The following is a 13215-nucleotide window of genomic DNA, read 5'->3' as shown; positions in this document are numbered from 1 at the left end:
TACCCACTATCTCTAATAATCCCTATAAGAGTGCGGCAAGATAAATGGTATTGTCCCATTTTTATATATGATACAACAAAAACTCTAAAAAACAACTGGCAAGGATGACCAAGAAGGAATCTGTAAGTAACAGAGACAAGAATTGAATCCAAATCTACCTGACTCCAAAAACAACATACTAGTCAAAACAATATACTAATTCCAGGCCTTTATGACCTTGCCAAATTAGATCCTTGATTAAGAAACTAAACAGAAATAGATGTATTAACTTCCAGTTTAAGAAAGGTAGAGTTTTTCTGTGTGTGCACACAGGCACGTGTGTGTGGGGGCAACACTGCTCTATTGCCCAGGCTAGAGTTCAGTGTTACAATCTTGGCTCACTGCAACCTCAACCTCCTAGACTCAAGGAATCCTTCTTGGACTACAAGCACTTGCCACCATGCCCAGGTAATTTTTTATTATTATTATTTTGTAGAACTGAGGCCTTGCTATGTTGCCCAGGCTGGTCTCAAACTCCTGGCCTCAAGCAGTCCTACCTGGGCCTCCCAAAGTACTGGGGTTACAGATGTCAGCCACCATACCCAGCCTAAAAAGGGCAGTTTTTCTATATAATTCATCTGCTTTAAACTTACTGAAACCCATCACATCGCTGTGAAAAATATTCCTACTAAAAAAAAAAATCTTTAATACCAGATCCATGAACTCTCTAAAACTGAAAAATTTTGTGCTTTTATGAGTATGTACTTTTTTTTTTTTGATCCAGGGCTCCACAGATATCCTCAGCTTCTCTAAGGAGTAAGAACTTCTGCACTAAAAGCAATACTTTTCCACTACTTTCCATGAAATAATGGAGGAGGATTTCTTTCATCTACTGGCAACCAGAAAAATCAGAGCCAAAGAAATAATTTAATGATAGGCTTTTGGAGTGCTATGCAGCAGAGTTATTATTTATTTATTTTATTTATTATTATTATTATTATTTTTTTTTTTTTTTTTTTTTTTTGCCACTGACTCAAATACTTAGAAGATTAAAGCAAGAGGTTTTAAAAAAAAAATTGACAAGACCTACCTGCCAGGTCTTGAACAGGGTAGACAGCCTGTTCCCAACATGTTTCCTCACTAGGACTGGTGGATAAACTATGTTCATCATCAAGCTGGAGCACAAACCAAACCATAATAGCATCTAGTGTGCCTTCTTTAATAACAGGAATACCAATCTTATCAGGCTTTTTAGTTGCAAGACTTTTTAATTCCTGAGAAAAATGTAAAAGAAATGAAAGGGTTTTATACATTTCATATGTTCATACCTCAATGTCTTACCATTGTCCATCTCTGGAGTTCTTAGTCCTGCCCAGCTCCCTTGGGGATTCGGTATCTTGGCACGCCTATAACCACGTAAGGCATACTGGTTGGGAAGCTCTGACCTATTTTACTGGAATACCATGCAGCTATTATTAAAAATAAAGAGGCAGATATATATCGCTGATATGGAAATTAGTCCACAACATATTGTTGAATGAAAAAGGTTAAGTGACAAAGTAGTGGGGATTGTTTTGTTTAAAAAATAGCGGGGGGTGGGGGGGCAGGGAAAGAAAGGAAGTGGCGAGGAGAGAGAGAGAGAGAGAGAGTGAGTGTGTGTGTGTGTGTGTGCGCGCACGCGTGTGTATGTGTAAGAATAGAAAAGCAAATCTGGAAAGATACATTTCAAACTAGTGACCTGGCAAAAGAAGGGTTAAGATTTTAAACAAGAAGAAAAATGGCTGGGCATGGTGGCTCATGCCAGTAATTCCAGCACTTTGGAAGGCCAAGGCAAGCGGATCATAAGGTCAGGAGATCACGACCAACCTGGCCAACGGGGTGAAACTCTCTACTAAAATACAAAAAAATTAGCCACGCATGGTGGTGTGCACCTGTAGTCCCAACTACTCTGAAGGCTGAGGCAGGGGAATTGCTTGAACCAGGAGGTGGAGGCTGCAGTGAGCTAAGATCATGCCATTGCACCCCAGCCTGATGATACAGCAAGGCTCCATCTCAAAAAAAAGTAAGAAAAATACTAGGACTTTTTCCTTTCTATCCTATATTGCTTGAAAGTATTAAACAGGTAGGCATGACTTTTGGAATTAAAACCTTAATAAGATTTGTGTGTGTGGATAAGAAAAATTAAAATTTTTAAAGGCCTTAAAATAATAAAAGGATATTTTGGGGGTAACTGGCAGTGGATAAGAAAAATTAAAATTTTAAAAGGCCTTAAAATAATAAAAGGATATTTTAGGGGTAACTGGCAGCTACAAACATGTTACTTGCCATTGAAAGTCAGAACAGGTAAGGAATGCTCTTGAAGCTCAGAAAGCTCAGCCTCAGTAAGCAAGGCCAAATTGTTAAATTAGTTCCAGATCACCTCAAGAACAATGTTGCAACAAATAATAAATGAAAGCTTCTATTAAATTATGAAAATCTTAGGCTAGCCAGGCGAGGTGGCTCACACCTATAATCCCAGCACCTTAGGAGGCCAAGGCAGGTGGATCACCTGAAGTTAAAAGTTGGAGACCAGCCTGGCTAACATGGTGAAACCCTGTCTCTACTAAAATTAGCCACTCGTGGTAGCAGGTGCCTATAATCCCAGCTACTCAGGAGGCTGAGGCAAGAGAATCTCTTGAACCTGGGAGGCAGAGGTTGCTGTAAGCCAAGATCACACCATTGCACTCCAGCCTGGGCAACAAGAGCAAAACTTTGTCTCAAAAAAAAAAAAAAAAACAAATTAGGCTAAAATTACCCTCACAAAGTCTTCTATCTCCAAACAGGTTTCACTTATGACATTTACGTACTTGGACATTTAACTTTACCTATTAAAGACCTTTAGAGAATTCCATGTAATCTTTCCAATTTCTTTGGGCACTTTCCTTATATAGAACATCCTCACACCATTCACCAACACACACATATACGCACCAGGGTAATCAACTTCTCTTGCTTTTCCTAGGACTGTATTGGTTTCAAAACAGAAAGTCCCAGGTCTTGGAACCCATTTCGGTCCTTGGCAAACCATAAAGGCTGGTCACCACAATACACATATAACCTAGAGATTTGGATTACTGTTCATTTTGTTAATTTGAAATGGCAGCATGATACAGAGAAAAGTCAGAAAGACCTACATTAGAATTCCTGCCCCTGTATTCACATGCTGAATAACTTGGGGGGAAATTATTTAATGTGAGCAACAATTTCCTCACCTGCATAACACAAGGATAATTATAATTGTATGGCAGTATGTTAAGAGCTCCTAAGAATGGGGTGGGGAGGCGGGGAGAGGTTCTCTGTATTTAAAGTAAGCAGGTTGGGTACGGTGGTTCCTATGCATGTAATCCTAGCACTTGGGGAGGCCAGTGTCAGCAGACTACTTGAGTTCAGAGTTCAAGACCAGCCTGGGCCACGTGGCAAAACCCCATCTCTACTAAAAATACAAAAATTAGCCGGGCACAGTGGCACATGCCTGTAGCTAATTGGAGGCTGAGGCAGGAGGACTGCTTGAACACAGGAGGTTGATGCTGCAGTGAGCTGAGATGGTAGGTATCACCGCACTCCAGCCTGGGTGACAGAGCAAGACACTGTCTCAAAATAAATTAAGTAAGTAAGAGAATAATTCCAGCAAGAAATTCTAATTACTCTTTAATCATTTTCTTTACATACAGTAAGTGGAATCTCATGCAAACTCATAAAATAAGACTGTCCTATATATTATTTTAAACAATGCATGAAATTTAATGCTTGAAAATAGTAACCGAATTCTTTTTCACCTGAAGGTTGTTGAAATCTACTGTCATAATTTTAAAGCACTCTGTCAAAGCCAAATATCCTCCAGGAACTTGATTCATCTTTTCAGTTGTATAAGGTTCAGTTGTTTCTTCGGTATCTACAGAAGAATAAGCCAGACTCTGAAATTTCACATTTGTTGGCAAATGGATACCAGCAATGTCCTTAATACCCACTCTGTAGAGAGAGAAAATAGGGGAAGGGAAGGAAAATGGATTTTTTTTAGAATAAAGTAACATTATCTAATATTGAGTCCAGAAAAAAATACAAAAATGAAATAAAATCTCATGAGCAAAGATATCTTAAACATAACTACATACATACACATATACCACCACTAAGTATAAAGGAAAACAACTATAAACAGGTCTACAATAAATTTAAGAACTTCTGCTATAAAAAAAAAAATACCCTGTAAGAAAGTAAAAGGTAAATCACTGAGAGAAGATATTTGTAATAACTATATTCAACAAAGGGCTCATAACCAAAATATATTTTAAAATTCCTACATATTAATAAAAACCAAAAATGGGCAAAAGACTTAGACACTTCACAAAAGAGCATATCCAAATGGCCAATAAGCACATGAAGAGGTGCTCAGCTTCAACAGCCATCAGGGAAATGGAGTTAAAATCACAATGCATACTACACATTTAGCAGAATGGAAAAAAAAAAAAAAAAAACTAGTAGTCAATACCAAGTATGGTGAGGATACAGACTCACACACCATTGGAGTATAAAATTAGTAAGATCACTTTGGAAGGCTGCTTTGTAGTGCCAACTTGAACTGAACATACCTATTCAGATTCATTCTTAATGGAAGAACCTCACAGTGTTTGGCACTTCCACTTCTGAGAATATAGCCAACAGAAATTAATACATATTATGTTCAAGAATGTTTATAGCTGCACTGCTTCTGAAAGCCAAAAAAACTGATATAACCTAAACATCTATCAGTACTATAACAGGCAAATCTGGTATAGTCATATAATGGAGTATGATTCGGCAATGAGAACAAAGTAAACACAAAAGAAGCTAGGCACACAAAAACAAATCACACTGTATGGTTCTATTCGTATGAAATTCAAAACAAGCAACACTCATCTATGGTGTTAGAAGTCAGGATAGTAAGTGCTCCAGGGAGAGTGGGCACTGGTAAAGAGAAAGGGTTTCTTCCTGTGCACTTTACATTATATAGCGATAATATTCTCGTCCTTGATCTCAGCACTGATTACCCAAGTCTATCAACGTCATGATAATTCATCAAATCACAAATTTATGGCTTACACACTTACCATAAAAATGTCTGATGTCAGTAAAATTTACATTGGGCCAGGCATGGTGGCTCATGCCTGTAATCCCAGCACTTTGGGAGGCCAAGATGAGAGGATCAGTTGAGCCCAGGAGTTAAGAGACCAGCATGGACAACATAGAAAGATTCTTCTAAATAAAATAAAATAGCCAGGTATGGTGGTATGTGTCTGGAGTCCTAGATACTTGGGAGGCTGAGGCAGGAGGATCACTTGGGCCTAGGAGTTCAAGGCTGCAGTGAGCTATGATCACATCACTGCTCTCCAACCTGGGCAACAGAGAGAGACCCCCTGTCTCAAAAAAGCAGCAAAAAAGAAGATTTATAATCAAAAAATACTTTATGAAAATTTAAACAAGATTTTGTAAAAGGAAAAAATACTCCAACCTCATCTCATCTCACCTCATCTCAGTGGCATTACTTTTTTTTTTTAGAGAATTTGCCTTTATAAAGTTTCAAGTTCAAATAACATACTTTTACAGATTATTTTCTTACACTCTCAAAAGATGAACCAGCAAATGGAACTACTAATGATTTTAATAACTCAAAATTAAAAATCACAAGTTAAAACAAAAAATATGTGACAATTTTTTTTTTTTTTTTTTGAGACAAGGCCTCATGCTGTCACCCAGGCTGGAGTACAAAGGCACAATCTTGGCTCACTGCAACCTCCATCTCCCAGGCTCAAGCAATTCTCCTGCCTCTGCTTCCTCAATAGTTGGGATTACAGGTGCATGCCACCATGGCTGGCTAATTTTTGTAATTTTTATATAGACAGGGTTTCACCATGTTGCCCAGGCTGGTCTCAAACTCCTGAGCTCAGGCAATCTGCCCCCTGCAGTCACCAAAAGTGCTGGTATTACAGGTGTGAGCACTGCGCCCGGCCAGACAATTTCTTTCGGATGTATTATAAACTACTTGAATATATACTGTCAAAACTTTGAGCAATATAGTAAAAGATTTTAATGTGTGTCCTTCCATACCTTTTTTATATTTGTATATAACACTCTATTTGTACATTACTGAAACATTCTGTACCACCTGTGAGTAGGTTGTATTCATCATGTCTCTTTATCTCTCAAAAGATACTTCAGTGTATCTTTATTAAAAATGAGAATATTCTCTTAACCACAGCAATCAAAATCAGGGTTTTTTTGTTTTGGGTTGTTTTTTTTTTTTTTTTTTTTTGAGACGGAGTCTTGCTCTGTCGCCAGGCTGGAGTGCTGTGGGGCGATCTCAGCTTGCTGCAAACTTCACCTTCCAGTTCAAGCAATTCCCCTCCCTCAGCCTCCTGAGTAGCTGGGACTACAGATGCGCACCACCATGCCCAGCTAATTTTTTTGCATGTTAGTAGAGACAGGGTTTCACCATGTTCACCAGGATGGTCTCAATCTCCCGACCTTGTAATCTGCCCACCTCGGCCTCCCAAAGTGCTGGGATGACAGGTGTGAGCTACAGCACCCAGCCAGTATTATCTAACCTAAACTTCATATTCTGTATTTGTCAACTGAATCAAAAATCAATAATGAAGGCAGGGCACAGTGGCTCATGCCTGTAATCCAAGCACTTTAGGAGGCTACGGCAGAAGGATCCCTTGAGCCCAGGAGTACAAGACCAGCATGGGCAACACAGCAAGACCCTGTCTCTATAAAAAATTTTAAAAATTAACCAGATATGGTGGTACACACCTGTGGTTACAGCTACTCAGGAGGCTGAAGTAGGAGGATCACTTAAGTCTGGCAGGTCAAGACTGCAGTGAGCCATAATTGAACCAATGCGCTCCAACCAGGGCAACAGAGCAAAACCCTGTCTCAAAAAATATAGTTTTTTTCCCCAATACAAGTCACAGTTTCAATTTAGCTACCCTGTCTCTTTAATCTCCTTTAATCTGAAACAGTTCTTCATCTTTGCTCTATCTCTCATGCCACTGACATTTTTTAAGAAAATAGGCCAATTGTTTTATAGAATGGTTCCAACTTGGGTTTGTCTGAGGTTTTCTCACAATTAGATTATCACAGGTTGTACATTTTGGATGTGGTACTATATAAGAAATGCATCCTCAAAGCATCAAATCTGGAGGAATCTTACTGGTGATGTTAGCTTTAATCACTTGGTTAAGATGTGTGGTCACTGGTGCCTGTCAACATAGGGGCAAGGAGAGGAAGAGCATTAGGACAAATACCTAACGCATGTGGGGCTTTAAACCTAGATGACAGCGTGATAGGTGCAGCAAACCACCATGACACATGTATATATATGTAACAAACCTGCATGTTCTCCACACGTATCTCAGAACTTACAGTAAAATAAAATTAAAGTTAAGGCCAGGCGCAGTGGCTCATGCCTGTAATCCCAGCACTTCGGGAGGCTGAGGCAGGTGGATCATGAGGTCAAGAGTTCAAGACCATCCTGGCCAAGATGGTGAAACCCCATCTCTACTAAAATTATAAAAATTAGCCAGGTGTGGTAGCGGGCACCTGTATTTCCAGCTACTTGGGAGGCTGAGGCAGGAGAATTGCTTGACCTCAGGCGGCAGAGATTGCAGTGAGCCGAGATTGTGCCACTGCACTCCAGCCTGGGCAACAGAGTGAGACTCTGTCTCAAAAAAAAAAAAAAAGATATTGTGTGGTTTCTTCCCTACATACTTACGATCTTTCCTTTTGTAGTAATTTGAGAGATACTTTGAAACTATATAAATGCCCTGATCCTCATCAGATTTCCCTCTATTGATTTAGCATCTATTCATGATTCTTGCCTCCCAAAAAGTAATTCTGCCTCGTTTTTCCTATACATACTATTAGTCAGCATTTACTGTAAGGATGAGTTGTAGTTTTACCCCCCTGTATGTATTTATTAATCTCTTAAGATATGTAGAAATTCACGGATTCTTATTCAGTGGGTTTTAATCCATTAGGCCCCTTCTTTATTTTGGTGATTAAATTGTCCCAAATTTGGCCAGTGAGAGACTCTTCAAGCATGCTGCTGTGTCCTTTTGCTCCCCTTTCCCCCCACTAAATTCTTTTTGAGCACTTCCTCACCTTCTAATACAAAATGTCCCAGAATCATCTTGAATCTATTCCACCCCAGTACTGGAATCAGCCACTGCTTCAAGAAGCTATAGTTCCTTTGGTGAGAAATGGTATTTAAAAACCAAGATCTGGGTTCTAGGTATGCTCACTGCTCCTAAGATTATGCCTTGTCTTTCTCACTTAACAGTATACTATAAACTTCTTTCCTTGTCTATGCATATACCTTAACTATTTTTTGTATTAGGTGACTATTATATCATAATTTATTGAAGTATTTTCTTATTAATATAAACATTCAGATAATTTTTTGTTTGCCTTAATTTTTCCAATTACAGTATTACCGTGGACATCCCTGTACACACATCACTCCACATATGTATGAGTATTTATCAGGATAGATTCCCAGACATAGAAATGCTAGATCAAGGACTACAAACATCTTTAGTGTTGTTAGAAAATGCCAAATCAAGCTACTAAAATGTTTTATCTACAGTATATAAATTTTCCCTACACCTATGAGAAAATAAAACATCATACAACTTTAATGTGCTAACATAAGCAGTTAGAAAATGTTATCCCGGGCCGGGCGCGGTGGCTCAAGCCTGTAATCCCAGCACTTTGGGAGGCCGAGGCGGGTGGATCACGAGGTCAAGAGATCGAGACCATCCTGGTCAACATGGTGAAACCCCGTCTCTACTAAAAATACAAAACATTAGCTGGGCATGGTGGCACATGCCTGTAATCCCAGCTACTCAGGAGGCTGAGGCAGGAGAATTGCCTGAACCCAGGAGGCGGAGGTTGCGGTGAGCCAAGATTGCGCCATTGCACTCCAGCCTGGGTAACAAGAGCGAAACTCCGTCTAAAAAAAAAAAAAAAAAGAAAATGTTATCCCATTGGTTTTAATTGCCACTTCTCTGATTAATAGGCAATTATATTTATGCTTTGTTATAAAAGAAATCATATTAGTGAATATGTATTCAGGTGAGAATTTGTAGTTTTGTGACCTTTAAACTCATGACAGGAAGTGAGTTCTCACGAGATCTGATGGCTTTACAAATGGTAGTGTTTCCTACACTCATGCACATGGTCTCGTGCTTTCCCCGCCTCCTCTCCCTCTCACCTGCTTACTGCCATGTAAGACGTGCCTGCTTCCCCTTCTGCCATGTTTGTAAGTTTCCTGAGGCCTCCAAGCATTCAGAACTGTGAGTCATTTAAACCTCTTTCCTCTATAAATTTCCCAGTCTCAGGAAGTTCTTTATAGCAGTGTGAAAACAGACTAATACACTTACCTATGATGTCTTCTTATCTCTGCACATTCTACTGCCATCCCAAATACAACAGCACTTGCTGGTATAACTTTTCCATACTTTTCACAATTACCACTTTCACCTTTGGTCTAAAAAAAAAAAAAACAAAAATTATGTTATCACATATGTAAAATTATGTGTACATAATGATAAGCTATGAAAATGTAACTTTAAAAACCTAAAAGCAGTAAGTAAGGACACATAACTTAAAGAACTCTTTTCTTCCTTAAAAATTATTTTTGGGCCAGGCACAGTGGCTCATTCCCATAATCCCAGCACTTCAGAGGCCATGGTGGGCAGATCATGAGGTCAGAAGATCAAGGCCATCCTGGCTAACACGGTGAAACTCTGTCTCTACTAAAAATACAAAAATTAGCTGGGCATAGTAGTACATGCCTATAGTCCCAGCTACTCAGGAGGCTGAGGTACGAAAATCGCTTGAACCAAGGAGGCAGAGGTTGCAGTGAGCTGACATCATGGCAGCTCACACCTGTAATTCCAGCACTTTGGAAGGCCAAGGAGAGAGAACCACTTGAGGCCAGGAGTTTGAGACTAGCCCAGGCAACATAGCAAGACCCTATCTCTACAGAAGAAAACATTTTTTAATTAGCCAAGTATGGTCACATTGGGAGGCTGAGATGGAAGGATCACTTAAACCCAGGAGTTTGAGGCTGCAGTAAGCAAAAAAAGGTGGCACTGTGTTCCTACCTGGGCAACAGAGTGAGATCCCATCTCAAAAAAAACAGAATAAGTATTTTCACTGCTATATATGTATATATATGTATGTATGTATGTATGTATGTATGTATGTATGTATGTGTGTATATATATATTTTTTTCCTTTTCCACAATACAAATGCAAAGGATACAAGAAAAGAGGGAGGATGGGAGGAGGAAAGGACTGTAAGTCTGCATAGAAAAAAAGATTTAGGTATGACTTTGATCAAGAAATCAGTATCATTACCTACAATAAATTGTTTGGCCAGGAGCAGTGGCCACACCTGTAATCCCAGCACTTTGGGAGACCAAGGCAGGAGAATCACTTGAGGCTAGGAGTTCAAGACTAGAGCCAGGCAAACATGGTGAAACCCTGTCTCTATTTAAAAAAAAAAAAATTGCTCTTTTCAACCTTAACTAGCAATTTTAAATCCAAATCATTTTCTGTCAATACTGAATTTTTATTACATATTAAAATCCTTTCATTGATAATTCATATCATTTAAACCAAATCAATGATTTGTGGGCTACAACAGAGGATTTCAATGCAAAATATAATTTGACAAAAGTTAGTCCTGGCGCCGGGCGCGCTGGCTCACGCCTATAATCCCAGGACTTTGGGAGGCCAAGACAGGCAGATTACAAGGTCAGGAGATCGAGACCATCCTGGCCAACATGGTGAAACCCTGTCTCTACTAAAATATAAAAAATTAGCCAGGCATGGTTCGCGCACCTATAGTCCCAGCTACTCAGGAGGCTGAGGCAGGGGAATCATTTGAACCAGGAGGCAGAGGCTGCGATGAGCTGAGATCACGCCACTACACTCCAGCCTAGCAATAGAGCAAGACTGTCTCAAAAAAAAAAAAAGTCCTGTCCAATCCATAGCCTGGGTTCAATAGGTAACTTAAATCAGTACCAACCCAGCTATTGCTACACTCCCTTTTGGTAATTTGCAAAAATTCTAGGCAGTGAGGTCTGTAAGACTGAAAGTACCTCCCTTTTCAAAACCCTACTCAAGAATCCCATAGTCAGTCCCTCCATAAAGTAATCTCAATTCCTATGAATTCTTTCCTGGAGTATTTTTGCCTGTATATCTCATTTGGGCACATAAGCAGATACTGTATCATGTTGTTAGTAAATGTTTTTTGCATAGATTTCTTTCCAACCACACAGTATGTACACCTTGACAATGGAAAATATATTTCATATTGCTTTGTAAATATACTAAGGATTCAAAAAATCTCTAATGAAATAATGAATTCTTAATCAATTTTAAGTATTTTCATACTGCTTACCTTTGGCTGTAAAAGTAAATGCTCCCATGCATGAATCAAACTCTCCACAATTCCTTCTCCAAATAAACCTGCATCGACAGTTTCTGTTACAACTAGGGACACTCTATAGAATGATTTTTCAAAGATATATGTAAGTAAAATATCATGCTATTATAAAAAGATGTCAAAGCTGAGAGGAGAAAGGAAGAGTATATTATAGAAACAGTCCATATGTAAAATTTCCTAATACATTTCATTTTTAGTATCTACTGCTGAATCTTGAGGAACTTTACTGGAATGTTCCTTAATCCCCTTTGTTCTCCACTGGCTCCTTCTCCTTGGTTTGGAAGATGGGAGGGCGGTGGGCGCAGTGGGGGAGAGAGGATTGACAACCTTCATTTGGCCTTGTTCTCCCTCCAGGTTATTCTTTCATTGCCTACATTTAACAGTGGTTCATATCCATTACCTTTATCAGTCTCCTTCCTTAATGCCAAGCAAGTAGACTTCCATCTCCAACAGTCTATAAAAATATGTTTTACCATCAATAACTCCCCGCTTTATTAAAATGAATCCTCTTTCTTGGGTGTCATTTTTTTGATCTCTAAATAACACTGACTGTAGGAGAGCCCTCCCTCGGAAAATCTATCTCTACCTTCTATGGCACTGTATCAACCATGTTTGCCTCCTACATGTTGACTGTGCCTTTCTTATCACTACTCTTCCTTTACCCACTGTCTAAGTCTTTGCAAAAGCCTAGTCCCCAGAACTCTGCTCTTCTGTCCATTCTTTCTTTCTAGAAAATTTTACTCAAAGACATACTAAAATAGTTTCTCCCTTCTCTGAACTCCTTCAACATTTATTGCCAGTATCACTCATTATGTAGTTCTAAGATAAGAAAAATTTCATAAATATTCTTTATCTTCCTATCTAGATTGTAAGTGCCTTGAGGGTAACAATGACTTTGGTATCCTCCACAATGCCTAAACCCAACATATACAGAAAATATCCAGTATTTATGATTGCATACACCTAAAATGTGAAAGGTGTTTCAAATCATCTAATCTAATATCTTGAATATCTAATATCCAGAGATTTGCTTAAGGTCAAACTAAATAACAGTCTAATCTGGAATCCATAGCTTCTGATTTCAAAACCAATAGATCTTTCTAAACATTATCTGTGAGAAAAAGATAAATTACATTAAGGTAACTTTGATTCGTGCTGACTCATGTCCCTCCTAAAATTCATGTTGAAGCCCTTAACCCCCAAACTGACTATATTTGGAGAAGGAAAGGCCATGTAAAGACACAACAAGAAAGCAGCATCTGCAATTCAGGAAGAGAATCCTCACAAAAAGCAAACTTGCCAGCACCTTGATCATGGTCTTCCAGCCTCCAGAGCTGTGAGAAAATAAATGTCTATTATTAAAGCCACCCAGTCTGTGGTATTTCATTATGGCAGCCCAAGTGGAACAAGACAGTTGAGGAGAGCATTTTTTTCTATAAAACGGGTATGACATTTGCCTTAATCCAACAGGAATTTTCTCATGAGAATAACTGTAGAGACCATTGAAAAGTGTCGGCATTATGTTAACATAAACATTATTATATATATGGAAGAAGACTTTTTAAAGTCATAGTTTATATAAGGAACAAAAACGTCTTCTTTCAGTACAAACTGAATTGAAGTAAGATGGGAAGACAGACCCAGAAGACATAGGTAAAGTAAGTGCTACATAAAGAAAACTTTGTCTCTAAAATGAATAGTGA

The 13215-nt window shown here is 38.8% G+C and overlaps 1 protein-coding gene across 2 annotated transcripts in view; it reads right to left on the bottom strand.

The window, feature by feature from the left end:
* Positions 1 to 13215, bottom strand: part of PRMT9 (protein arginine methyltransferase 9) — a 47866-nt gene that overhangs the window by 22274 nt on the left and 12377 nt on the right. Inside the window, exons 5-8 of one of the 2 annotated variants that reach the window (XM_032246434.1) lie at positions 11468 to 11570; positions 9438 to 9544; positions 3795 to 3987; positions 1070 to 1253 (exon numbers count right to left, since the gene is read on the bottom strand). In XM_032246434.1, coding sequence (XP_032102325.1) covers positions 1070 to 1253; positions 3795 to 3987; positions 9438 to 9544; positions 11468 to 11570 — 587 coding nt within the window. The remainder of the gene's footprint in view (positions 1 to 1069; positions 1254 to 3794; positions 3988 to 9437; positions 9545 to 11467; positions 11571 to 13215) is intronic. The other variant, XM_032246435.1, reaches the window with a different exon arrangement.

This window comes from Sapajus apella, unplaced genomic scaffold, assembly GCF_009761245.1.
Source record: "Sapajus apella isolate SASKATOON/1434 unplaced genomic scaffold, GSC_monkey_1.0 scaffold61, whole genome shotgun sequence".
NCBI lineage: Eukaryota > Metazoa > Chordata > Mammalia > Primates > Cebidae > Sapajus > Sapajus apella.
Note: the sequence above shows the minus strand (reverse complement) of the source record. Positions and strands in the feature narration are given on the sequence as shown.